General features: G+C 44.7%; 3 protein-coding genes and 1 long non-coding RNA gene across 24 annotated transcripts in view; 3 read left to right on the top strand and 1 right to left on the bottom strand.

Annotated features, from left to right (window-relative positions):
* The window catches only part of LOC1278228 (uncharacterized), a 57622-nt gene extending 54641 nt beyond the window's left edge, over nucleotides 1-2981 (top strand). For all 11 annotated transcript variants that reach the window (XM_061653236.1, XM_061653235.1, XM_061653240.1 and 8 more), the window contains 2 exons: nucleotides 657-903; nucleotides 976-2981. In XM_061653236.1, coding sequence (XP_061509220.1) covers nucleotides 657-903; nucleotides 976-1262 — 534 coding nt within the window. In that variant the 3' untranslated portion in view covers nucleotides 1263-2981. The remainder of the gene's footprint in view (nucleotides 1-656; nucleotides 904-975) is intronic.
* Nucleotides 2982-3655: 674 nt separating this feature from the next.
* LOC133392690 (uncharacterized) lies at nucleotides 3656-8167 on the bottom strand. Its single transcript, XR_009765761.1, has 2 exons — nucleotides 5656-8167; nucleotides 3656-5589 (listed from the first exon to the last, which is right to left on the bottom strand). It is a non-coding gene; the product is annotated as an uncharacterized LOC133392690 (long non-coding RNA).
* A 270-nt stretch (nucleotides 8168-8437) lies between these two features.
* On the top strand, nucleotides 8438-13316 carry LOC1278227 (uncharacterized). 8 transcript variants are annotated; one of them, XM_317782.5, is made up of 3 exons: nucleotides 8438-9599; nucleotides 11612-11842; nucleotides 11912-13316. In XM_317782.5, exons 1-3 carry the CDS (start codon nucleotides 9530-9532, stop codon nucleotides 12823-12825), a joined length of 1215 nt encoding a protein of 404 aa, XP_317782.3. In that variant the 5' UTR covers nucleotides 8438-9529; the 3' UTR covers nucleotides 12826-13316. The 8 variants fall into 8 exon arrangements, with proteins under 8 accessions (XP_317782.3, XP_061509213.1, XP_061509210.1 ...); XM_061653229.1 differs by having other exon boundaries at nucleotides 8644-11294; nucleotides 11585-11842; nucleotides 11915-13316; XM_061653226.1 differs by having other exon boundaries at nucleotides 8648-9599; nucleotides 11585-11842; nucleotides 11915-13316.
* Nucleotides 13317-13458: 142 nt separating this feature from the next.
* LOC5668280 (uncharacterized) lies at nucleotides 13459-27726 on the top strand. 4 transcript variants are annotated; one of them, XM_061653220.1, is made up of 5 exons: nucleotides 13459-17574; nucleotides 19452-19604; nucleotides 21381-21566; nucleotides 25341-25802; nucleotides 25871-27726. In XM_061653220.1, exons 3-5 carry the CDS (start codon nucleotides 21416-21418, stop codon nucleotides 26908-26910), a joined length of 1653 nt encoding a protein of 550 aa, XP_061509204.1. In that variant the 5' UTR covers nucleotides 13459-17574; nucleotides 19452-19604; nucleotides 21381-21415; the 3' UTR covers nucleotides 26911-27726. The 4 variants fall into 4 exon arrangements, with proteins under 4 accessions (XP_061509204.1, XP_061509206.1, XP_061509205.1 ...); XM_061653222.1 differs by having other exon boundaries at nucleotides 19465-19604; XM_061653221.1 differs by having other exon boundaries at nucleotides 13459-17428.
* The last annotated feature ends 89 nt before the right edge of the window (nucleotides 27727-27815 follow it).

The following is a 27815-nucleotide window of genomic DNA, read 5'->3' on the forward strand; positions in this document are numbered from 1 at the left end:
GCGGCAGCCATCGCTCACTCACACACACCCACTGGAGGGGATTGTTCTTTGATCATGTGGTGGGAGGCATAAGGTACAAATAAAGTACCATATAAAAGGGCAAAATGAGCAAACTTTATCAAACACATTTTGCATAAACTTTTCGTCGGGTACCTTATGGGGAAATCGTCCTTACTTCAGCAAAGTTTAACCCCAGCAGATAGCTGTTTGTTTGCTGGATGTAAAAGAAACGCACAAGATACCACTCCATCATGCTGGAACATTTCCAATCATTTGTCGTTCAAGTTTGCAGCATATGAACGAACGAATATGAAAAAAGTAAAAAGACACGTATCAAGCAACTTGTGGAGGAATGTACTCGCAGAAGAATCTCCCGATCTTTGAAACCCTTCCTTTAGCAACAGAGAAATGAGCTCTAGTCTGTGTCCACTATTGAGATATGCTGCTGCGGTGCCATTCGAAACGGATAACCCACGCCGTCGATCTACATAAATTGCCAATAAAATCCTCAACACGAACAACAGATCAATCTGCTTCATGTGTTTGGAGGATGAATAATAATTTGCAAACATTTTACCCCAACGACAATCGGCGATTGGCCTAAATATGATCCTTTTGTTCACATGTTATCCTTTGCTTCCTTTTTTTCATCACAGGTGTACGTTAGTTCATCGTTGGCCAATCTGTACGAGCGTGTCGGTAAGGAGGACTGGCGCTTGGTGTTTACTGGCATTCCTGTGCTGCTACACGACAAGGGCAGCACACGGTCACGCTGCACACCGAGGGTGTCGTTCGTTTTAGCCGAGCGTGGTACGTGCTTTGCCCTCTGGAAGGATACCATCGACAACCTGTCCGACTATAAGGTGGCAGCGGCAGCCTTCCACACGATGTGTCTATCAGCAGGTATGATATTTCGCGGCACTATTGCGCCTCTCAATCGCTTGTACTGACTGCGTACTTTTCTCGCCCATTCAGATCATCGAAAAGTGATCGGTTTCAGCTTCGACTCAAATCAGGCAGCCCGTGAAATGTGGGTGCGGGTGGAGGAGTTGACCAGCAATCCGGAAAACATTGCCCTGTCGGCGCCGGGCAGAAAACGCAAAACCCAGAAGCGCGCCAAACCGATCGTGCTGCCACCGAAATCACAAATCTCGCAACCTTGCCAGTTCAATCATGTTACCAGCGTTACGACCAGTGACACGCAGCGTTACTTCAGTCTCCAGGCATTCGTTTCCGCTCCGGTCAAGCATCGCAGTCCATAAAGCAGCTGAATGGTGAGACAGAACACAGTTTGGGAGCAAGCTGAACGATCCTTTGAGCCGTTACTCGTAATGAATGACGTAACATACGTAATGAAATTCGAAAACTGATCTAAGACACGAACAGTAAATGTGAACCCGATCAGCATCAACAGGAAGTAGGAGTTTATTTTCAAACTCACACATATTCAAGCCATTTTATTTTCCGTTTCTCAACACTTATCTTCATGCGTTTCACTTGTAGGAACGGAGTGCAATCAAGGATATAGCTTTTATCCCATATGCACAATCGTGTCTAATGAGCATAAGTAGGGCGATTGCATGACATTCAATTACATCTCAATAGTTCACATCGTTTCGAAGAAAATAAATAAAATATCGTGTGGAGAGATAGGGTATAAAACATTTCCTAATCAAAACTTAAGCAACTCTCTTCCCTCAAAAACCATTTAGGTTATTTATTCAATTATCGATGGTTTTATCTATATTAGACATTAGATTCACACCTCTTTATGTAACACATGAATGAATACACAAACACACGTATACATAGTTCAACAGCTGCAAAGCTATTGGAATAATATAGCGCCAGTGCTAAAATAGAAAAACACAACTAGACTGGAGTGCCACATTTCGTAGATGCTTAAGAACAGGTTAGATTTAAGGAATTGCATCAAGAATACGAATGGTTGCTGTATAGAAAATAGGTACAGCAACTATCATCGTATACGTCGGTGTCGGATTGAAAGTTTGGTCAGTTGAATAAAAATGTATGTCTGTGATAAACGAAACTAAAACACACGAGACATGATCGTACAATGTGAGCTCTGGTCGAAACGATCAGTAGAAAATGAAGGGGGGGGGGGGGGAATTGGAATGAACAATGATGAGCAAATGTTAGCTGTTTTATAAGTTAGATGAAATTTCTCATTTCCCATCATCAGTTCAAACATAAAGTCTACTCAAACACACATTAAACTAGCTGGTACTTTCGCTCCTTGCCACAGCGTCGATCCCACCTGAAGGAATAATGTTAAGTGTACAATCGGCGTTGTGTTTGATTATTTAGTTCCCATCCAAGCAGTCCTACAGAAAAGTCAAGCGTATACAGGTATTCCCCGATATACACCATACCCGATATACGCAATTTCGCTATACGCTATTTTCTTAATTTGACAGCTCTTTGAGAAAATTGTACTAATTTGTCACATACAAAATACAAATCAAATACAAAAAAAATCTCTTTTGGTCGAATTTTAAATACCAAAGTTTTAAAAGGTATAAAATTGTAGTCTTCAGTTAAAATCATATCAAATAACTAATTTAGTGGCCAAAAACCTCCCACTTCTAGCAAAATTATACGAAAATTAGCTATAATTTGACTGAAAACCTCGAAATTCGACATACGCTAATATTCGAGAAACGCTATTGCCTCCGCTATTCCGCATAATTTGCGTATATCGGAGAATACCTGTACTGATTACCGTCTTTAATAACAATGATGTTTTCAAAAATAATTTGTACACAAAGAAAACGCTTAGAGCAAAGATGGACTTGATATGAACATTCTCAACATCAAAACGATTGTGGTAGCGAGGTTGATGCTTTCTATTGATAAATATATTTGATAGGATGACGAGTAATAGTTCTCTGACTCTGCTGTAAATATTTGCAAACAACCGTATGTGTAGTTTGAAAATAAAAAACTTAAATTTTATCAAACGACTGATTGTGCATTTATTACTTAAAGGGCTGCTATCTTTTGTCAAAAACGTGAAATACAGCCACTTTCCTAAACTCGAACGAAACAAGACGAGTGGTTACTTTGGATGGTTTTAGAACTTTTTTGTGTATTGTGTACATTAATGTATCGGACACTCATGTAATAAGTTAAAAAAGCGTCTCATACTTTTGGGACACTTTTTTGACTCTTTCTTTCGAAGAAAGAGCCAAGAAAGTGTCCCAAAACTATTATAACTCCTGAGACACTATAGGACCTCTCACAGCCCTGTTCAGGTTAAATATGAACTTGAACATGAGTTATTTCTTCACTGGAGTTGCAATAGAAGTTTGTATAATGAGATTTAAAAAATCTATTTAATACAGTTCTGTGCACAAACTGCTTTTTAATATCTAACCAATTGTGTCGTGGGTTATAGCTAAAAACACTTGCAAGAAACGTCGATCGGCTTTGAAGTGAAATATTTCGTTCATTGAAATATTTCACATGATACAATGTTGCAACGAAGACTGCACAAGCGACGAAATTGTATACAAGTCACTCTTTACGATTCCTGAATAAGCCATCTTCTATTGCTATTTTCTTCTACTTCTTCTTCTTCTTCTTCTTCTTCTTCTTCTTCTTCTTCTTCTTCTTCTTCTTCTTCTTCTTCTTCTTCTTCTTCTTCTTCTTCTTCTTCTTCTTCTTCTTCTTCTTCTTCTTCTTCTTTTTCTTCTTCTTCTTCTTCTTCTTCCGCTTCTTTTTCTGGTTCTAAAAACCTAAGTGGTTCTACAACTACAGGTCTTATAGACAATAATGAGACTTTTTCAATAATATGATAGTCAATCAGTTCTTGGATATGGTGAACAGAGCTCGGGTATTTAATCGCAAATAAGTAAAATTAGAGATTCATGCCAACCCGAAGGATTACCATCCAGTTACTGTTATGTCGTGCAAATGTTTGCTTTGTTAAAATATAATTTTACAGCTTTGACCACCACAACTCTACCTGCTTACAAAACAAGTGCAACAAGCGTCGAATATCAAACAAAATCGCATCGTGGAGCATACTCACACGCATAGGCCATTTGCCTGGCACATTCCGATGCATCACTTGTATCCCATTGACAGTTGTAAAAAGTGGTATTCAGTACCATTAGAAGCAGTAGGCGAAGGTGGACGTCGCCAGCGATACAAGATTCGGAGGAGATCATTTGAACGTAACAAGCTAGGTGCAACTTTCAGTTTTTATGATCCTCCCATGACTTGCTCACACAAAATCGCTCACACGATGCAGGTAACTGTTGTTTCAAGCGAAATAGTGCGAGAATGAAAGCGACATTTTCACGCCACGTTCCCTTTAAGAGAGTGACATCACTGCCTTATCGGTGTGGTCTATTCATCAATCTGTCATCGATAGATCGAAGCAGGCCCTACTACTGGCGAGCTACACCCCCGAGGGATGACGGTCAACTCGCATGGTCTCATAGAGCACCGGCCGCCCGACATATCATGCGACAGTTTCGAGTGGAAAGGAAGCGAGAAGGAGAAAAATAGAGAAAAACTGGGAAATAAAAAGTGCAAACTTCCATCTCATACACACACACGCATACTGAGGACACAGTTGCCGAAGTAATCACCAGCAACCGTGGTGACAGTCCAAAGATGGAGATGCCGGTTAACTCTTCGCTTAGATCAGCGGCTAATGCCATAGGTGGACACAATTTTACGTAAGGTGTCTTGGGCCGGTGATATGTGGCGGGAAAACACCCACTTTTTCAAATTCCAAGAACTGTACCAAAGGGTTCGTACAGGCCGGGAACCGGGAGTCGGTCAGCTGCCTCCATAATGGGCCGTATGAAGAACCTACACCACGCCATCCGGTTTTGGAACGTAGCGCTGGTTTAGGGTCGTGCGATATGATGTGACGGTGTAAATGGCACTCGATCGTTCCTCGAATGCTTGTCCCATGGTTGGAATGAGTGACGAAAGGGGCAGCATTCGGTCAATAACTTCTATGAATCTCACGTGCACATGTGCTGCGTCGTTGAAAGTTTAGTACGAGCAACCCTATTAGGATGACCGATGTGTGCAATTAATTTACACCATCTCCTCGGTTCGGGTTCACATCACTAACATTGACAAACATGGATGAAGTAGTCTTTTCTAATAGCACAGCCGATTTGGAATCAATTCATTCATGGAGTAATACGTATCAGTTTACACGGCAGGCTAGAAAAATTTATGCTTCCTTATTACAATGTTAGAAAAAGATATCCTAAATGCAAAGAATTAGTACTGCATCATTCCTTCTACAAGGTTTCTGGAGGTAACGTCATTATCTTCAATCAAACCGCACCTTCCAGGCAAACCGAACACCCTCTCTCTACCCTTCATCCGGAATCGATTGGCCGCACTGAAAGCATCTTCGTCTGCTTCCGCCGACCGAAGTGAATCACCTTAGCCTATTGCTACAACAATTCCCATACCAGACCTCCACGGTCGCCTTCTTACTTCCATCCAGCAAATGTGATCCGGTATGAGTTGATGCCGGCGATAATACGACGTTTCTTGCCAGTCAGTCAAATCAAGCAGTCATACAGCTGCGAACTGAAAATGTGACGCGTCTATTAAATTAAGCAGAATTTAGCTCATCTTCAATTGACCGATACAAACTGCTTACACGTGATGCTTCTTCGTATACCCTTTTACCAGGAATATAGTGATGGGGTGTGTGAGCGTAGTGTGCGGTTTCAATCATAAACTATCAATTCGACACGCCACGAGCAACTCCTCTTCCAACACCACCAGAGTATTACGACCCATGGAAATCGTTCTGCAAAAGTATCAGAAATAGTTTTAGATTCTATATCACTATCTCTCCCCACCCATTACTTCTCTATAGTGCAATTGATCGACGAAACGGCACACTATTCGGAAAAGCAGTACAATCCGGTACGATGCGGTACAATCATGGTTCTGTGCCGGACGTACAGGATGCAAAGCGAAGTGATACATTCATTCATGGGTAGTATGCGAAGTGGTACCCCTAATGCAAAAACGCCGATTGACGCCTGACTTTTTTTCACGAACTGATGACTCCATCTCACTCAAAGTCTTCTTCTCTGAGGACTAGGCCTTTCTTACGATTTCTTGGCATAACAGTTCATTCGCATAAAAAAGGGTTGGAAAAAAATATCTTGTACGAAATCATTTGATAAGACCAAAGTATGCTAAAGATATACATATAATTGTGTAAGTAAATTTAATTTACAGAATAACGCTTCATACTCAGCCTGTTAAAATTTATCAATTCTTCCTATCTTTCGTCATCTTGCAAGTTATCATTGGAAGTCGCACCAAAAATAGAGTCTATTGAGTGTCAAATTGGCGTGATTGGAATTGATGGTTGCTCCGAAACGAGCCTCAGAATCGAATCGAAGCCTCTCGCAGGCCAGCAAGCTCATAATCGGTTTGCATTCGTTTGATTGTCCTGAAGGTACCGACTCTGGCTACTGGTGACGGCGGCAACATCGTTCATTTTTCCGCAATCACTACCACCACCACCATTATTCCTGCACATCCGCGTGAGCGTATGAGTAAGCGCGCGCGTCCCTTACTGTTTATCCATTTGGAGAAAATGTACTTCATCGTTTGTCCCGCAGTACCAACCACCCCCTTTTTCCATTCCAGTTCCGTAACGGTTTGCCGGATTGTCCAGTTGTAACAATCGGCTCCATTTCGGACGATAGCGTCCACGGCATGTGAGAAGCTATGCGCGATCGATGCGCAAGTCGGCTACAACCAAGCGCGAGTAGCAGTGCGATGAAAGTGAAGAAATAACTCGACTTGACGCTAATGGCAAATGACAAGGGCCCTTCTCAACGTGGTGTGGCGGTACTAGGCGCACCAAAAAAGCACAACGCATCGTGCGATATGCGCAATACGCATCATCACTGTCGCCGTCGAGTTTACGTGCCTCGCACGGTTGACAGACCCGAGGGAACCAAACACGCTTCCGGAACTGATCGCACAAAAAGTATATTAAAGTTCTTCGACGACGTGCCGGTAATGCATAAGCAAATGTCATCCCCACACAGCTCGACGCTAAAGAGAAAGTGAAGAGCACACGGTAGAAGGTGGTTTGTGTCGTTTTCAAATTAAACGTTTGCATTACACAACTTAAGTTCAGTTGTCAGGAAAAGGACGAGTTGTTGACGGTGGAATCTAGAAGAACCGGCAAAGAGAAAGAGAAACACATTCCTAACCAATAACTTTCCACTGTTTTCGATGACGCATTGCAAATGTCATACAATTGTGAGTGTAATCGAGCTTTAAACATGGTGAACAACCTGATTGCTCAACGAACACACATTCGGCAAGTGTCATAATTCTTCTCCAAAAGTGATCGCATACGAGACAAGCTTAAATTGGATCTCCGATTGTATTCCATTTGAAACTGCACGGACGTCGGGAGAGATCTCGATAAATCTCGACACAGCAATTCTACTTTCAGATCTTTCGGATGCTTCGATTTCCATGTTTAAATTCAAGGACCATAGAAACCGATTCGTTTAGAAATGCAGATGACATGAGGTGCATTGCTTGAGGGTGATTAGCATGTACAAATCCATCAAGTAGGACAATCAGCCGCTCGATTATATGTCACCAGAGACACCGAAATGAGTTTCCGAAGGACGCTCACTACATTTAAATAAATGTATTTCGTACATGTGTCCAACCAAATGGGCCACAGCTCAGTTCACCATTGGCGGCTTTACGTTCCACCTCCGACCAACGGAACAAATTCTTATCAGGCAAGTTGCTCTGAGCACCATTGTTTATAATTCTTGCATTTGCCTTTTTTGCACCTTACTTCCTGCAGCAGCTTCGACACCTTTGGCACCCTGTTCCGGTTGTGCCAGACGTGATGCCACGAGATAATAGTTCGGCTACTTCCAGAAATGTTACTCCCAAACAGTGCTAGGTCAACCATTCATGGTCAACGTACTCCATAACAGAGTTAACAACTAGTAACGCTGATAACAGAGGCAGCGTTTGAGGTGAGATGAATATTGGCCGTGATTAGAGAGGTGCCTCATATTATGCCAGTTCAAGGCAATTGTAAAAAAAACTCTACAAACTCAAACTGAGCCCTATACATACACGTGTACCAGGTCGGATGGCTTAATATTCACCCCGATGCGTATGTATCAAAGTTCCTTTACCTTCTGCTGGGTGTACAGACTCGTTGCGATTCGACAGCACGCCGATCTGGGGTAGAAATATTATGATTGATAGGGAAGCCGCTAACCAGCCTCTTCGCAGTAAATGGCGCGAATAGCTCTATACAGCGACCAGTCGATATTCTCTCCCGGGGAGTCAGCCTGTTCTCAGGGATTACGTTATCAGTAACTGTGCGCGTGAGTTACTGCCCACAAGTCTGTTGCAATGTGTATGTAGGTTCATTGCCAAGAGCACTACAATTGGAACACCAACGTCGTTAGTAAGGCGATGGGTGGATGTTTTGGTTTGAGAATTCTATCGATAATTTCTACCCAGGGTGGCCATCTCCCAGATAAAAATTTACTAATAAGTTAACAGAGTTTGAGAGCGTTCTCAGTGATGGTAGTACACACTGCACAGCTATTCTGGAATCCAGTATTCTTGTCCATCGGACTAGTGTGCTCAACCCAGCGGAGTCATCTCTCGCTCTCGCATCTAAGCCGCATCGTGCATCGTTCAGAACTCCGAGCGGGGTTCAGCCTCTCACACAAACTGTGTCCCAACATCCCTTTGGACCACTACTACCGGAGCCGCGATCGCAATGATCATCATTCATATATGCACCGTCCGCTCCGTTGGAGCACTGCGCCCTGCTGTACTACCCTGCTGCTGACGGATTCCCGCTCGCTCAGCCGTCGACGAGTGGATGTCGCCCAAGGCACCGGCAGTCACACTTACACCAGCGCAAGCTGTATAAATTCTGATCAACCGACATCTGGCAATTTAGTTGCAGTCTGATATTTCATACGAACGATTGGAGACAATCTGCTACGAAGAACGAACCTTTCTCGGCTGTGCTGTGTGCGTCAGAAGATGATGTGCTGTGCTATGCTGTGCTGCTACAAAACAACAAAAAACATTTAAGTGCAAGATTGTGTTTCCTGTGTATCAAAGTTCTGTGGTGTGCCCAATTCTTTGGCACGCTCTTCCAGGGGGATCAGTGAACCGATTAAGTACAGCGAAAGTTCTCCGCGCTACCCGCAACGACGCAGAGTTCGATCAGTGCCCGTGATTGCCCCGTGCATTGTTCGGGGGTTTGTTAGAACGGATGTTCGCTTGCGTGTGGGTCTGCTGTGTGCGAGTAAGGCCTCCGTGTTCCAGGTGATCGCCTGAGGAAGTGACAGCCGACAGGAAGCGGCAACCGAAACTAAACCCGAAGTCAGTGATAGTGAAGGGAAATTGCATTAAAGCAGGATTCAGTGGGTCACTGGATTTTAGCCATAGTGATCGGTGATCCCAATACGCCCCCTCGAAGTGTCTCATCATGCACAGGCTGATAGTGCTGCTATTGCTGTTGGCACTGCAAATAGCGCACCATCGTGCGGCCGGAAATGGTACGGTTCTATTATTGCTTTGCTCTATTTTCTCTTTCCACTCACGTTTAACACAAACACACACGCATTTATACATACGGACCACACGACAAAAGTGGGTGTGTTCCAGAACGTTTGTTCACGCTGTCCGTGTCGAATTTCCAACGGTACGTCACGAACCCGATCGTCGGATCGTCCCGGGTCCGATTACCCGGACGGATCAGTTCAGGAAATGCAACAAGCGCAAACATCCATTTATCCAATTGCGCATTGCCGCTTCTGTATGTACGTCGGTATGGTATGTTACTGAGCAATTTCACTGCCACAACACCCACCCACCACTGATGCAACGCCAATCGCCATTCTCGGAGCACCGCTGCCCCGGGCACTGGTATGGGGGCAATGTGCATTCGGTTCCCGCATTCGTATTCATCCCTCTTATGTTGGTAGAACCCAAAGCTAAACATCTTCCATTCGACTCGTCAAGCTCAATCAGTACACGTGCGTGCTTTAAGTACAGCTACGTCGTCTTCCACTACAAGCATTCTCGTTCGCTCGCTCGCTGAAATAACGGGATTTCAAACCCGTTCCGTCTTTGCTATTGCCTACTAGACACAACACCATACAACCAATCTGAGTGGAGCAAACAAGGTTCGCCAAAACCACGTTTTCAAAACAGCTGGTTGCTATGTGGGAGCGTGAGTATGTGCGAGATTGCAGAGGTGTGATTTGTCGGGAAGAAGAAGGCCGCCAGTGGGCGCAAAATAATCAAATAAAAGTGACCGCGCGCCGCCACGTCTCCGGCGATACGCGACGATCTGCCCGATCCCAAAAGGGCAGTGACGAAATCGGTGACGATTAAGCCGGGCCACAATCGCGCGCGCTGTAGTTCCCGGCTCCGACTTCCCGGATCCTAGCTTTTAGCTCAAGCGACAAAGTATAGTGAACTCCCTTATTTTCGCCTCGCGCGTGTCACTGTGTGTGAAACTTATACCCGGGCAGCATCCAGTCATCGTCGTCGTAGGGAACGACGTTGACGAGAACCAGAAGCTGTCACGTTAAGGTCAAATGAAAAACAATTTATGTAAAATCGCAATTGAAATGTTTAAACATAACAAAGAAAAGAGTGTTGCACATAGCTCGAAGATGAGGATGATGATATTAGTGAGGGTAATGATGATGATGATGATGATCATGATGATAGGGGCATGTGTAAAGACCGCCGATGAGTGGTGTACGTGACAACGCGCTAGCGGGGGCAAATCATGTCGTCAATTAATGGTCATCTTTTAAAGGGATCACCCACAAGAACAATGGCACTGTTCTCAGGAGTGTCTATGCAAAGGTCACGCACCACAATGTGAGCACAGATTGTGAAACACTGTTTAAGCACTATTGGATTACATTACACACTTCTCTGGGGGTACATGTTTTTTTTCGTTACGCCGCTGTAAGCTCCACTTGGTCTACGCGATAAATCGCGAAACCGTGCGCTTTGATAACATCTTGACGCAAACACCTTCACACACTGGTACCTTGCAAGCAGTGTGGAGCCATTACTCAAGCGCCACATCTCTCGCCATCAATACCGTTTACTGACACTAAACCGATCGATATTTACACGCCCGCTGACCTTCAATCCTGATGCGATCTGCAATCGCCGTATGGCAAATATGTTTTGCTGCACCACCGCCACCGATGCGCGGTTGGAGTTGGGTATGTAAACAGGACACGTTTTTCCCCCGGAATAATATTTTGTTTGTGTTTTAACCAGCCATCTCCATCGACGAGCAAAATACCCAACCAACAACACATTTTCCTAATAAAATGATAGTTTTATTCAAACATTCTTACCAGATATGTCAGAACTTTTGATTCTTCCACATAGTTCCTATGTTGAGATCATGTTAAGACATGTTAAGATCTTTATTTAAGATACTTCTTTAGCCCTAACTTGTTCTCGCCTGATCGATGAACGCAGCCATTATTTTAAAGCGAACTATTAGTTCTATTGCGACAATTTCTCATTACAGCTGTGGAACGCAACTGTGTTGTACCTTTGAAGCCGGACTGGTCCTACTCTTCGCCGCTGATTTTCACACAGAACGGAGTGTTGGTTTCGCCCGAGAATGATAGTTACGATGTGGAGGACATTACGCTGGCCACCGGCGATGAGGTGGTGCTCTCCTGCTCTCCAAACTACTTTCGCGAGTTTTCTTCCGAAAAGGTACTGTGGGCCCGGTGTAAGAAGGATAAAACGTTTGGTAAGTAGTGGACATCTTAAGATCCATGTTGATGTGGATGACATTAACGACATGCATTGCTTTGTACAGTAGTCAACGATGCGGACAAGAACTTTGTATCGGCGTTGTCATGCAAGGAGCGACCAATTGAGGAGATCATCGTCTCGGTGCGTGGCTGTCCGGCAACGTTACGCTCGATCGAGTACGGCTTCACCAATCCTGTCACCAACAAATCCTACATTCTCGGCGAGGCTTGCTACGACGTTAAAGTCGGCCGCACCCATTTCATCCACACGAAGGTAAAGTCCGGCACCAACAGCATCGAACAGCTAGCACTCAAAGTAAAGGACAACGTGACTTACTTCCATGGCTACCATCCGACGCAGCGCTACAAGGTGGACCTCAGCAAGGCGCTGAACATCAACGATCAAGCAGAACGCTTCCGACCCGTCTTTGGGCCGAAAAATGCGCCCAAAATCGAGGCCCGCCGGTACGTTAACGAGGCGCTGCTCACCCACCGACAGTATCTTTCAGTATTAAAGATGGCCTGGAACTATCAGATCGTTAAGGATCGCGATCAGCTTCTGAACCTCGACCGGCTGGTGCAGGACATACGCGGCCTCGAGGTGCCCGAGGTGGAGATCTACACCGGAGCACATGGCGTCATGACGCTGCAGGACAAGCACAACCAGAGTGCGGAGGTGTACCTAGTGCGCGAGAACCGTTTCCCGGTACCGCAGCTACACTGGACGGTGGTGCGTTCGCAGGAGCGGGCAGTTGCCTTTGCCGTCTTTGGGAAGGCACCACAGACCGAGCAGGAGCGCGAGCGGCGCACTTTCTGCATGAGCCAGTGCGAGCAGATCTCATGGCTGAAGAAGCTGCACGAAAATGACGCATGGCAGGAGGCTCGAGCCGGGTTCGTACTTTGCTGTGAGCTGGAAGAGTTTCGCCGTACGGTCAAGGAGATGCCCCAGGTCACTGGGGTAAAGGCTGTGCTCGTGTAGGGCCCGGTGTTATGCGACTAATTGTGCTATTGTAGAAATCGAAGCAACTCCACAAAAAGGAAATGATGCAGCTTAATTCGATTGAATCTCCTGTTCAGATACCCGTCAGAACACGCCATCACATAACAACACAACAGTGGCAGCGGGTTTTGATCGAACAGACCAACAGTACAGCTATTCGGGCGGGCTAAGCGATAAGGAACTGTTTTACTCTCTATCGATTGATTGCTGCTGCTAGTACTTCCACAGCTACCACAACAACTACTATGACTACTTCTTCTGAAGTCTATCCGACCCTGCTCGAAGCACGGTGTCGGTATTGTGATTTGAGTTCACTTTGTGTGTATGTGTGTATTGTTTTAAATTAAAACTCTAGCTCTTAGTATGTAGTATTTAAACAAAACAAAAAACAAAACAAAAAACAACACATGAACAGAACTAGCATTGCGCAAATAAAAAGTACAATTCGTTTAGTGTGCTTGAAACGTGAATGATGTTGCCGTTGGTATAATTTATGTCAAGTGTATGATGCATCGTTTGGTAAGTATCACAATAGACAGTATTCTAGCATCCAATCTAGGAGTAGTAATTTCATAAATTGTGTCGATAATTTGCAAGTATATAAGATGGCCTTGATGAAACATACGTGCAGCTTTATATCTGTGATTCAAAACACCGAAAGATCAAATCGGAGTATCTACATCAAACGAATTCCATAAATTAGATTCCCATGTGGACTAGTTTGTTGACCTAACCTGCATCGGAGAGCACTCAAAACGCTGATGCAACTCATCCCATGTGATATAAGTTCATCTGACATTCTGGATCTAGATTACTCGGTCACTCGCGAGTTAGTTTAGCTCCCACATATGCCAAATGTTTACCGAAACGCAATCCTACCTCAACTTGGTGCTTCTAAACGCTAGTAAAAACTCGGAATTAGACGCGTTGGGTGCAATATGAACTACCAGAGCCTGGCCAAACACAGCCAATGCGTCTACCCGGTAGGCGAACAATAGAAAGCGCCACTTTTTCAGACCATTACGTGATCGGCATTCTACACCGGTTTTGATGAAGCTGCCCGGACTCCGAATATGCAAATCTCACTAACCCGGTGAACAGGAGGGTTGGAATTTAGCACCCGATCGTTTAACCGATTCCGTCGCCACACATGTGCTGCGCATAATGTTATCTGCATCCCCCCTCGGCGGTTAGGTGCATCAAACAGAGCTTTGCTGTGTTAAGCCAGGACTCTTCATTTGGGGAAGCCGATGACCACATGGATCTGGAGGGGCACAAATGAAAGCGATTATGGGAAGCAATTTCACCTACTGGCCACCACAAACGTTTTTACCGCATGCAAAACGGTCACCTGGTGATGGAACTTTCATAGATTTATGCAAAAATGTTTCCCCTCTCATAATTTCAGGCTAAACTGCCGTCAATAGATAGGGGTGATTTGTTTGTTCCAGCATGCTGTGTCCCAGAAAGGACTTTTGCTTTTTCCACCGACTGTGAAAATGGTGCTGGTGTTGCATTGTTTCACGTACCGGGTTTCCCTTTCTATAAATGTTTGAAGCAACTTATCCATCCCAAGCATCGAGGGAGAGCCCCTGCCACGCGTGTAGTCAATCAAAGGCCATCGCAGGACTGTCAATGATTTCGTCGGTCAAATTATAGCACTAAGCTTTCGTTTCATTTGCAACAAGTGTGTGCGCTTATGGATTAGTCTGTACGATCACCGTACTAAAAACGTTGCACTAACCGGACCAAACGAATGTTGTAAAATGTGAATACCAAGCACGTAATACTGCTGGAGGAACGTCAAATGAATCCGAACGGCATTATGGTGCGCGAGCACAGACACCCTAACACTTAGCACCCCAAGCACTTAGTTTTGTAAGTCTTTGAAGCGCAACTATATTGGATCATCATACCATACAAGTGCAGTGTAAACAAGCGAGATGTTACAATTCCTGCCCGAGAAGATCACCATCGAAGATGCATTGAGGATCGTTGCCGGGTTCAGATCGGGCAAACGATTATGGTTTTTTCTAAAGAGGAAAGAAGCGACATCATCAAACAAATGTGCAAGTGAGCTCACATCACGTTAGCTAAAAACGTGCCACAATTAGCAGTGAATGATGGGTACTCGGATCAGGCACAAAAGAAAGATATCTTAATGCCACATTAGTACGATTTACTAAAACTCTTCTGTTACGTATTAAGATTGTTTATTCGATCTCGATAGAGCACAAACACAGAATTGAGTACAAAATTAATGAGGTGAGTAGATGTATAGGGAAAACCAACAAAACTATCCTGTTGAGAACATCTCTTAAATGTATGGAAAATACAGTGAAATCTCTCTAAGATGTCGTCTCTTCAAGATTAATTGTTTCTTTAAGATGAATATTTTGACGGTCCCATCATATTCCATACATTTTATGTCTCTTAAAGATGAAGGTCTCTCTAAGGTGAACGTTATATAAGGTGCATATGCGATTTGGCAGTCGAAATTCTGTCGACAGTTTGCAATTCTGTAAGATAAATTTTTGAACGACAGTTTGCAAAAATATTGGTCCAAGGATGCCCGGTTTTTTCGGTGGTTTCTTGGAAACTTCATAGCAACAACTTCATTAGTTTTCCTCAACATGAATATCTCTCTAAGTTGACGGTCCCTTGAAGATTTAGAGAGATTTCACTGTAACTACATAAATATTCATAGTTTTAAGATATTTAGAAGATACTACGCAAAGTTGCGTTCGTGTTATTCGCAAAGAAAACGGCTGACAAGCCGAAACGCGACCTTTTCGGCTTGTCAGTCCGCTTAAATGTGGACGCCTAATTCGCCTGAACGATCCCTACCCTGCTACCAACGCACGGGCACTTCCGAGCGATCGTGACACTGTCTTCCATGCTCTCCGGGTTACCGGGGCTCCAGGTAAAGGTTAACTAGCGCGATTGAACTGTGATCGAGCCACTTTTGGCACAGATTCAATCGGTAAGGTTACAAGAGGCCGCACGCACCGCAAAACATGTAGTAAAAACACACACGTAACTTGGGCTGTTTGTGTGTGTATTGTGTGAAATGAAGAAACACGCTGGTTAAACGCTGGGAACAATCTCACTCCCGAGGCAAGGCGTTCCCACAGACGACGACTCTCGATAAACCATCACACGTATTGTTCACCACCCACAACACCAACAACATCCCCCTCCCGTCGGCATACGCATGTTGTTATAGGCCTGGCCAAGCAAGTCGCCAACATTTTCGCGAACCTGATTGTGTGTTTCGTTTGCCCACCCCCGGTCGCCGCGAGCCGAATTGTGGGGGGTTTTGAAGATGAGACAGACACACACGGGGACTATGGTTGCGGTCTACAGACTCTTCGTGCGTTAGACCCACAATGTTAGACAAATGCAAAAAAATATGATTACCCCAGGGGAGGAAGGAGTGAAACAATCACCGCGCACAAAACTACGACCGGCACCGCACCGAAGTATACCGATAACAATAACATGGGCCCCCTCCCGGGAGATGCGACCAAGATAAGGGAGAGATAGAAACGTCAAACACACACCTGAGCGACAACGACCAAAGGAACCCGGGAAACTCCACCCGACGACCGGGGGTAGACCGTGGCGAAAACGACCATAAAAGCAACAAACTCGCCCTCTCCCCGGGCTGCTCGGTTACCCCGGGCTCCCTGACCTGATACAACAAGACTGAAGATGGCAAACGAGAGCGAATGTGACCGAGCGCCCGCCCGCTGCCAGCTGAGACAAATGGAAGATGACAGCAATACGGAGAGCAACGCGCGGGCTGCCAAAGCCTTCAACCTGAAAGAGAGTGAAAGAAAGCAACTGCGAAAACCGAACAGCATAGGCAGAGAAAGCCTGCCGAGTGACCAGTTGAAAAGTTGGTGGAATGTTATTTATTTTTTTATTATTATTTTTTTGTATTCTTAGAATTTAATAGATATGTTTCGATGGAAAATAGAGAAGTTTAAAATCCGATAAGTGAATTTAAGTATGTTAAAGCAACCTTAATGAATCTTTTTTCAATTAGAGTAATCGTTCGAAGCTCTTTTTAAGCTCCTAAAGATTTATTCCAAGACTAGAAAATGAAGAGCATACAAGAGCAAACATATGAATTTCCAACCCTGTAGGGGCAACGTCATTAAAGTGAGGAAAAAACAAACCCATTCAGCAAAACTTCCCCATTTTCCTTACACAAACTAGTCAAACCATCAAGAGCGCGAAAGAAAACGAAAACGGTGTAGGATCCATAGCCACAGCAAGCCCCCTCTCCTCTCAGCACGAAAGAGAAGAAAGGGGCTGCGACACCAAACACGCGCAAAGACGGCATTGCCAGCCCATGCCCGCCAAGGGAAGGGGCAAATGTACACAGCTCACCATCAACTACCATGGCGAGCGATGATGATCATGATTTAAAATTTAATTCATTTTCAAATCGAGCGACCATTCGATCGGCAACAGCATAACAATACGCAAGCAGAAATTTTTCTTACGTTCGCGAAAAACGGCGCGCAAAACGAAGAGAGTGTAACTCGCGCGAACCCTTGTGCGTTTGAAATTGGTGTGTATTTTGCTTCCACTGTGTGTTGTTTTGTGTGGTTTGTGATTTGTTGTGTGAAGGCTTTCATTATTGGCATTGTCTAACTGTTGCGGTCTACATTTTGGTGTTGTCCTGTGTTGTGCAGCAAAAATAGAAAACAAATATAGGTTGGTTTTATTGGAATAGTGCCCCAGTGTCGTGCTGGCTCGGTTAGATGGAGGTTATTGGTTTTATTGTGACTTTTCAGTGATTGTATTGTGCTGATTTTGATGGCAAGGGGTCGTACTATTTTGGAAAACACTTTTCCTACGTAACCAATTGCATTCGTACTCTAACGGAAATCAGTGACTTTAATGCATTTTGTACTTGTACGTTTCCTTGAAACGATAAAATATTGATTTCAAACAAATTTAACACAATTTAAAAGTTCAACAAAACAGGTGATTTGGTATCAATTTAAGGATGTTAGTGAGAGTTTTTCGGTGTAAAAATCATTCACTTTTCTTTGGTTCCGGTGCATAGCAGTGAAAACAAAACAAAAACCCCATCATAAAACACAATTGGCAAACTTAATTCTTCTAGTGGTTTCAAAACAGCCAAAAGTATAAAAACGTACTAAATGCATGGCCCCCAAAACAAGTTTTCCGGCATAATATTGGCTGGAACACAACAAAAAGAACCGAGGGACAAACAACCAACACCGCCAAAAAAACAAATCGGCCCCGATCTATAAGGCACCGCCGCCGGTTTGCAGTGTAAAGACGGTCCTTTTGCTTCTGCTTGAGTCTTCAAAATTCATTCCAGGAACTCCCGCTACCCTCCAAACCGGGAGGAAAGACAGAAACGAACGCTGGAATGAAAAAAAATCGACACAAAAACATAAAACGGGTTGTCAACAGGGAACCGCGGCTGATTGATGTATTAATTAAATTCTTTGATTGAGCTGCGGCAATACGTGGTGTGATGTGCAATAAGTGAATGAATATTGTGATGTGTTCCCGCGCCTAAAACTGTGACACACACACCTGGCCGTGCAATCGAGAATCTGTAACGTAGCAGCGTCAGCGAAGGGCAGAAGTGAAGGGCTGCGACAGGCTGTAAAGACATTGCATTATTGAAAAGGAAAATTACCATCACAAACCAAGCCAGAGAGGGACGGAAGAGTGAGTGAGGGTTTGAAGGGCCCATCAACGAAAGAGAAAATTGAAAAGAACATTAAAGATGGGTTGTGAAATGGTGAGACTGTTGCAATGAACGAAGAATGATCTTTGTATAGCCCTCGACAAAAAACGGAGGTGTGCTAACGAGAGGATGGATGGAATTATCTCTTTCCCTTCCCACTACCACGCATATAGAAAAAAACAAATGGGAAAACATTAAATAAAACCGACGCTCTGTTTTTCGTTTGCTTCAAAAATCGTGTGCATCATAAGCCCGCCTGAAATCGTGTTATCCTTCAGGACAGACTACAAGACACACACATAAACACACGTGTTCATGGTAGAGCCCTTTCTTCCTCGCGTGCGTGAGTGTGTATGGGGGTTTCAGTTTATTCTTTTTTGGCATTTCGCTTCTCCCTCTCCCCCCTCCACCCCCCTGCAAATGACATCCCTTTGCATAAATGCATGTTAGCCATCGATCGATCTACAATTCGAAAACGATCGTTAAGCGCTCTCGCCCTGAGTCGTCAAAAGTTGACTGTTCAGAAAATATTGATTTCGGTCAAATTCAAAGAGATCTTCAATGAAGTGTTTTTTTTTTCATCCGCCCCGCTGGTACACATTTTCTTCGCGCCTTCGTTTACCTCGCCCGCGGTTGCATAAATTGCCCAGCCCTTATTCAATCTTTCCAGCCGAACGCATATATCCCTAAATAGGGTTTAACATAAGCTGCACTTTTTTACCTGTACTTACTTTCCTCCTCTCTGGTGTTCCTTTCTCATTTTACTTCGCTTTCTTCGGCTACCCCGTCTTACCGGTGATCCCGCGTCCGGATGATGTGATATTTATTGGTTCACTGATTTGTGACTACCTTACTCGGCCAGTGTGTCACTGCAGTGTGGACGGGTTTGAGCGTTATGTTTCAGCCAGCGAAAACTTGATACTTTATAGCCGAGTCAAGAGTATCGCCCACACAAAAGAGGCTAGCCGACGAGTTAGAGTATCGAAGCTGTTGGTTAAAAACCGATTATCTTAAGGTAAGTTTTAATATTTAATACAGAGTATTTAGAAACAAATTAAAGTAGTTCTTCGGGTCTACAACAACCGTAGTGAAATTGTATGATAATAAAAGCTATGCTCCATTGGGAATCCTTATCACGGCTCCAGTTTGTTACAATTATCTGCTAGCGTTTTTTACCTATCTTTATAATCAGTTTTATAATTCTACAATCAAATAAGCTCCACCATAACATGCGCATATCTTATGAAATAAAGTAGACATACTTAACCAGCTTCCACTGTGAAATTGAAAACAAAATAGCATCATTCAAGATGGGATCATTTGCTACCTCCATAGCAATAGCACCTCCTCACTTGTTTTCCAAACAAAACGAAGTATCATCAATCTCGCCAAGTGGAAAACAGACTGATCGAGGTGGAAAAGCTCTCCTGTCAATAACGTAACCAACTCTTTAGCGTCATCCTCCACCCCAATCGCCGGTGCTGAGAGCAGGATAAGCCTATAGCCATCCGTTTGATTTGTCATGCCCCTATTGTTAGCTGGCCGTTTTCGGTTAACAAGCGCAGGCCGCAAACCGCAACAGACAGTTGCAATTTGAGCTCTTTAATGTATCGCGAGGGCCATTTGTGAGGAAAAACACAGAGAATAGCAAGTTCATAGCAAGTTTGTTGCAGCCCCTTCCATGGTGGCGCATGTAAAACACACCCGCATGTAGGGTTTGTATCAACCCTATTAATCACCGCTTTGCAAAGCGCAAAAACTTCCGGCATAGTTGGGTAGGATAAGTAAGTTCGCCTCCCTGCCAGGCTGATCGAAGAAAACTCTCTCGCCCACTATCCATTGGCTCATCTTCTCCGGGCACCGAAAGCGGTGTACATAAATGATTAACTCTAATCAGCATGGAACGAATTTACACTGCACGTGATTTGATTATCGGATACATTTGGATCCATTATTAGACCACCTTCGCACACACACACTCACACATTTGCCACGGCCTAACTAGCTGTTACCAACCTTAACTGCCAGCGACTTTGGCTTACGTGCAAACGAAAACTTTTACTTTCATTAAATTATGAGTACAAGGGGGAGGGGAGTGGCGTCGAAATTGCAAGAAAATCGAACCCAAAACGCACCACAACAGATGAGGTCAAGCAGGAAGCAGGCAGTGACTGCTAGTTAAGTAGGTTTCACAGATTTGTTATTGAAACAGCTTGAAGGGTTCTGTTTTGTTCAGTGTGAAAAATTCAATCAAAGCATATCCAACCGCAGGTATGGAGAGGATCTGAGCTTTACGTAATATTGATTAATGTTCGCAAGCGCCTTTAAAGTGTTTCAGTTTTATTTTTCCTCCCTGCCATAGAAACGCTCGTTGCATTAGGGAAATTTTGCCGTTACACTTCATGTGTAGTACCATTATGTATTTTCATAACATGATCTCCTCGAGTTAGCAGGCATTTTAAAAGTGTTGCATTTAACAATTCAGCACAGGGCTTTTGTACTCATAAAGCATTGATCACGGGTGTTGGCAACATTGGTCAATGAAGAGGGGTACCGATGACAGCTCGGTAATCGATCATAATCTCGCCCAAAAATAAAAGCTCATCCACATAAAACACACGCACTCGGCGTGGCAAGTGATACACAGCTGATTGCAGAGTCCGAGTTTCAAAATCGAGGCCTCCAATATCGATACGGTCACTTGGCAATAGGCCAAGATGTTGATGTGGTAAGGGCGCTTCTTTCCATTAAGTCTAATATATGTTTATTTTCTACACTCTCTTGCGCATAGATTCCACGAAAGGCACCCGCGAACCGCGCGCCAAGATGCACCGAGAAGGAAGAGTGTGGCCATGTGTGGTGTTTCTGATAGCTGTGTGCGCGGAAGCGACCGTTGCTCATGCACACGGCAATTTGAAAGCACTGCTGGCACATGACATCTCATCGCACGAAGCTACAAGGGATGATTTCAATAACGGTAAGTAAAATGGTCGACACGAAACTTTTTCTTCGTTGTTTACTTACTTTATTCATAGCCAGCCCTAGGGAGTCACAAAAAGATTGCTTTTATATCTTTTAACTTTCTACTACCAACCTAAACGTTACTGGTTACTGAGAATTGAAATGGGATTAAATGTGCAATAAAATAATCAAATCAAGTTTCGATTCTCGCCAAGCGACTCCGGTGCCCGATGTAGTGTGCCGCCAATTCCTCTTAGATGCGTAATCTTTATGCTCTTTCAAGCGAACCAACTGCTTACTCGAAAGGAACGATTAAACGATCGGTTTTTTTATGGCAAAGCTCAATCGGGCAGCTCAAAACACGGCCTAACCCGCACATGGGCAGGTCGGGGTGGACTCACGCACGATTAGCACAGCCGTCCTCGGGTATACAATGTTGCAATAGGGGAGGAATACAGCCAAACCTCGCGACTATATATAATGTGTGTATAACCTCGTGTGCCCAGCTATATAATGAAAATAAAGGCGTACTCGACCAGCTGGTGAGATTCTCTTCGCCACATTCATTGCCAGGGCCACGGTCATCGCGCCAGGGCCTAAGGTGTCACACGAGCATGCATGTACAACGGCCAGGCCCATTTTGGGAGAGTTGAACCCACCCGGTCGGACCATTGGAGGTCTCTCGGGGTGGAAGAAGATTGAATGCTCACAGACAGAGGGATCTGGTTCCCACAGGATGGCATAGCATACCCCGTCGCAGTCAAGACACAGTCCGACGCAAACCGCTATGCCCTGTTCTGTGCTGGCCGACCGGGTGTCGTGATAATCAACTAAAATATTTTATTGATTTCATTAGTGAAACTACACCGGTCGCCAATGGAGCGACGATATCAAACAGCCCCCGTTGTCCGTTTGTGTCGTTCGGTTTTCCCAACGCCCAACCGAGCGCGATCGGGATTCGCAATCGACGGTTACAGACTCGTTTAGGCTACTTAGCCATTTATGTGCTTTCTGTTTGTACTTCATTCACACTGACCATCCACCAAGACGAATACAACGACGACTGGCTACGAATGAATGGTGATTGCGACATGAGTGAACATGATCTGCTGTCTCAATGACAGGCAGATGTTGCCCCGTATCGCTAATCGCAAGTGTGTTGAACATGAATGGGCTGACAACTGCTGCACAAAGCCAAACAAACAACCATTTAGTAAAATGGTAATGGTAGATATAAGTTGTATTATGCGTCACTGGCAAGTACTTGTCACGGGAGGGCATATTCTCCTTTGACTGAAAGCGATTGTTTAGCACGTTCCGAGCAACTAACTTCCAAAAACATCAATAGCCGCACAGCAACTAACCCTTACCTAAAATTAATTCCACAAAGAGCTTCTTCCGATCCCACGGTATGCTGTGCTGACTGATAAATCACATTAAATGACCTTTTTTCTAATTGACCAGTTGATGAACACAAGCGTCCCAAGCCCATTCATCAAATCGCTTCGAGTTGTGCAGTTGGTTGTTTTTCGCCAACTTATCACCCCAGATAAATGTCTACATTACTGGTTGCATTTCGACAGGCCGTAAAACCCGTTCCGCCGTTACTGGCCAATAAACCTACGGCTGACATCCCATTCCACAACACACACATTTACTCTCACAATATGCGCTTACCGCTTTCTATCTTCAACATCGTCTCTAGCATCACCACTTCCACACCCCTTCGTGTCCTTGACTGTATGCTCTCGCCCAAACATCAGGTAGACCTTAACAAAATCTTCCGGGATAGGAACGGGAAAATTTATCATTCAACTATCACTTAACAGATACCATAATTCGCTCATTACTTCGCCCAGGTGGCAATGGCACTGATCAATTGTGTTGCGTTTGTCTTCTTGCGACGGCCGAGCAAACGTCTTGCGGAAGTACGCCGAGAAGAAAACGCCAATCCACCGGCAGCACTATGGTGAAATGGAGATGAAACGACCAATTAGGTAACACTACCAAGCCGACGGGTTCGGTTTTTCCTTACTTTTCTTTCGTGTACTTTCCTATCGTCATCGCTCCTCTACATACACAAAAAAGACAAAAAACCCGGCAAAGAGGAAGACACACTTTAAAAATAAACATCCTTCGTTGTCGATGCTGCTTGAACGACAGCAAACATATGATGGGAATAATGCATTTCCCAAACTTCTTTGGGCTCTGTGACATCAGCTGGGTGGCACACGTACGACGGCGGGGCCGGGACGGAGAAACTGTGCAGTATCTTCGCAAGACCAACTGCTACACGTGAAAAGACGACATGGTTCACTGCAAGAAAAGTGCCATCCGTCGTGTGGAGACAGTTTACCAAGATCGCTCAACATAGCTTCCGTACACCGGCCATCGATGCTCATCCTGTAGAGATCAAACAGCCAATTCAGTAGCAACGAAAGGCGGTATAGTTGACCTAGAGGTGCGGATGCATGGAAGAGAGACATTGAAATATTTAACCAACCTATTGAAGGGATCTAGTTTTTATGCATACAGAGCGTTTCTATTAATTAATTGCATAATTAACCAAAGTACCAATATCCTAATTCCACAAACTTAACAGAATCTCATGAGATTGGAAAATGAACCCTACTATTCATAACAATTTCCTGTCAAAATTCTGTTCAGAACTATTTTTTCTCCTTACATATCATCCACGTGCTTCAACACGCAGCCTGCACTGTAATCATTCTGCCGACGACGAGTTCAATAGACTTTATACCGTGGTGTATGGTGCTAGCTGGAGGCACACTTTTGAAGGCAAGTACCGCACGAGGCACCCAAGATCGTGCTTACCAACAGGTGCTTCGAAGCAGGTGCAGTTGCGCAGTACACGTGCAGTAACGCGTTGCAATACGGACCTTTCTGGTGTAAGATTCATTTTTTATTGACCATTGTTGTCTCGCGGTGTGTGTCGATCTTCCCAACCCTCCCTCCACCGACGGACGGATAATTTCTATCGAAGGAACTTGCAGTGCACACGATGAGCAAGCAGGTTATAGGAACGGTTTGTTGCTTGGTTGCCGTTATGCACTGCTTTATCGTTTTGTTTCTCCTGTTCGAGAGGGTTTAAATTTTCCACCGAAAGACGACGCACGACTTGGAAAGGGCGACGCATTTAGCGAGACAACCATTTTCACATCAATCACGCACAAAAGCAACACATTGGCAGAAATTTTAATGCGATATAAACCAAGCGCAATCGTACACGTGTCAATTGATAGCAAATTCAAAGGTTATGGTGCATGGAAACCTTACAAAAGATGATCAAATACCGGTACCGAAAATGAAATCTCAAGGCACTCGCTTCGTGCATGCTTGCGGTAGAGTTCGGCAGACGGAGGAATTGATGCTTTGCTTTCACTTTCAATTTTCATCTCATCAACACAGGCGGTGCATCATGGTTCCGGTGAAGTAATAAACCGATGACAATGGAATCGCGCGCAAACGATTAAAGGTTTTAATTAAGCGCACGAACTACCTAATTGATGTGTCACACCAATCTATCACGACCAACCCAGCAATAAAGAAGTACTATTATAAGAAGCATAACAACGCCATTCATTGTCCAAAACACTGAACCATGAGGGGGCATGAAACACAATGCATTTTTGCTAAGCATAGTCTAATGAACTTAAGCCTGAAGCTTCAGTCATTTCAACTTCAAACAGAAGATAACATATCTTAAAGCCATAAGCAATAATTCCTGCCATCGCTAACCGCTTGCCCGTGTCGTATCGTTTCGTTCCAGATTTAGCTCGCAACTTTCACTCGCCACGGCTGGAATACAACGAATGGTTACCGGTGGGCCGTGGTGATCCGCTCAAGAACGATCCAACGTACGACTACAGTCCACCGGTGCTGGACCGTGTGCGCTACTGGTCCGACGGTACGAAGGATAAGTCGTCGGGCAACGACATCCTGCTGCTGGGCGTTCCCTCCAAGAAGACGGTCGGTATGAGCAAAGAATGGAACAGTATCCCGTTGCGCCGTAACTACTACTCGACGGGGCATCAGCATCACTCGGTAGCAACCAGCCCGAACCAGCAGCCTCATACCGTTCTAATGCCACCGCCGCGTAACAACTATCTCGGCGGTGCGGAAGGGACCGGATTTTGGGGTAGAGAGTCATCCGCCTCCCAGCGAGTCGATACACAGCCTGGTAATGGCTTCAAATATCGGCCTGGAAGTACCTATCAAGAACAATTTTCTGGTAAGATGAAATGTTGTATAAATAATATATGCTCCTTCATTATCTTTGTAATTATCTTCCGGTAACAGATGTAAAGCACTCCGAGTCCCCTCTGTCGCAGCCTATTACGGCACAATTCCATCATCACCATCAGCCCCAGCTGCAAGGAGCCAGCGGATTCAACCGACAACAGCAACCGTACGTCACAACAATACGCCTGACGACTCCGGCCGGAGACACTGTGAAGCGCCCCCTACTCAAGACGATACTACAGAATGAACATTCCTACCCGTTCACGAAAACCGCTATGACCAGTACGGTTACCGAATACACTTCCGGCGGGTTCTACGACGTACAAAACATTAACGCCATGGCACAAACGATATTCCATCCTCCGCAAACCACTGAATACCTTCAATCGCAATCACCGTCGTTCCCGTCAACCAAAACGGTACCCAAGATGAGTAAAAACACCCGCACACCTCAGCAATACGACACTCCTGTCGGTCCCTTCGTAACACCGGGCACTACTCACCTGCCTACCACGATGATGTCCACCACGACAATGCGCAGTTCAATCACGCTACCGAGCTCTTCCAGCACGGCAAGCCCCATGGTAACGACGCCGCCTACTCCAATGGCAATGACGACCGATTCGGTCTTTTCCCACTACAAACAACCGGCAACATCGGAACGTTGGTCACCGTATCTCATCATAGAGGGCCACTCGAAGGTGAAAACGTACGGACTGAATACGAACGATACACTAATGCAGTTGCCTCGCATGGTTCCTGTCACTAGCACAAAAGATCCGATCGTACGGCATGTGGTCAACCGTGATCCTGACACTGGTGCCGAGCTGGCAGTCACACACATCGCTACCAAGCGCCCGCCAGTGTACGAAATTCACACGGAAGCCGCACCGCGAACTGTGAAGAAAAATGGAGCCGGAATTCAGCAGCAGCGGCAAGACGAGTCGTCCGTCGACACGCTACTTACACTGCTCGAAGAAAGCTCATTCGAGGATATGCTGAAGGAGGAGAAAGCACCGGAAAATGCCCTGGACGATGGTACGGCCAATTCCGTCAGCAAGGACAGCAAGACGCGCCGAAATGTACGCGTGCCGTGATGTTTTTTTTTTCCTTTTTTTCTTTTTTTAATGATCATACGTTGCAATCATTATCCGATATACGCTATCGTACGGGACCGAGCACATTAGCGTATCTCGAGTTTTCGCGTATAGCGGATAGTTGCTATATATCAGACATGGGCGGTCCCTTGGTACAATCTAGTGTTGGGAAATACGAATTCTAAGAGGGATTCGAATCTTCGAATGCCAATCTTGCTTGGGATTCAAATCTCCGAGAAGTGGATTCAATCTTCAAATATTCCAAGTACCGAGTCTCCCAACACTAGTACAGTCGTCAACTCGCACGACTTAGCAATACAACCGTCGTGGGTTCAAGTTTAGAATGGACCGTCCCCTCGTAACAAATACTGACTATCCGGCTACGTGGTACTGAATAAAATCTCAAAAGCCTGTTTAGGCCGGCATGTCGGCGTCGGACATTAAGTCACGTAGAAAAGAACTAGATCAGGCTTATCTGGTATTTTCTAACAAAACCATACGGCCATATATACTGCTAGGACATGATGTACTAGAACTGATCAGCACACACACAGAAGAGAACACAACAACAAACCATAGAACGTAGAAAATCGCCTTTATCTTCTTCCGACGGCGACAACAGAACTGCAGATCCAACCTTAATCTTGTTTCTTCTTAATAACTTCGTTTACGATGCAGGGACGAGTTTTACCTACACTAAGATCATCTGTAAATAGTAAATGCATATGTTTAAGTTAATTTTAAATAGACTAGCGAATTTGTGAATACTTAACGAAGTAAAGTGATATACAGCTGGCGTTTACAGCGCTCCATTGATGTTTCTTTGTGAAATGTGCGATTCGATTCCGAACTTGCGTTAGTTTTCTGAAGAAAATGTGTTCATTGCCTTCTCTTGGGTTTTTTTA

This window comes from Anopheles gambiae, chromosome 3, assembly GCF_943734735.2.
Source record: "Anopheles gambiae chromosome 3, idAnoGambNW_F1_1, whole genome shotgun sequence".
In the NCBI taxonomy this organism is placed as follows: Eukaryota; Metazoa; Arthropoda; class Insecta; order Diptera; family Culicidae; genus Anopheles; species Anopheles gambiae.

Bases quoted from the DNA above. Each gene is read 5' to 3' on its own strand.
- LOC5668280 (XM_061653220.1), top strand. From the start codon at position 21,416: ATGCACCGAGAAGGAAGAGTGTGGCCATGTGTGGTGTTTCTGATAGCT. The intron at 21,567-25,340 runs GTAAGTAAAATG...GTTTCGTTCCAG, and splicing joins AAGGGATGATTTCAATAACG to ATTTAGCTCGCAACTTTCAC. The intron at 25,803-25,870 runs GTAAGATGAAAT...TTCCGGTAACAG, and splicing joins CTATCAAGAACAATTTTCTG to ATGTAAAGCACTCCGAGTCC.
- LOC1278227 (XM_061653225.1), top strand. From the start codon at position 9,530: ATGCACAGGCTGATAGTGCTGCTATTGCTGTTGGCACTGCAAATAGCG. The intron at 9,600-11,584 runs GTACGGTTCTAT...GCGAACTATTAG, and splicing joins CCATCGTGCGGCCGGAAATG to TTCTATTGCGACAATTTCTC. The intron at 11,843-11,911 runs GTAAGTAGTGGA...TGCTTTGTACAG, and splicing joins TAAGAAGGATAAAACGTTTG to TAGTCAACGATGCGGACAAG.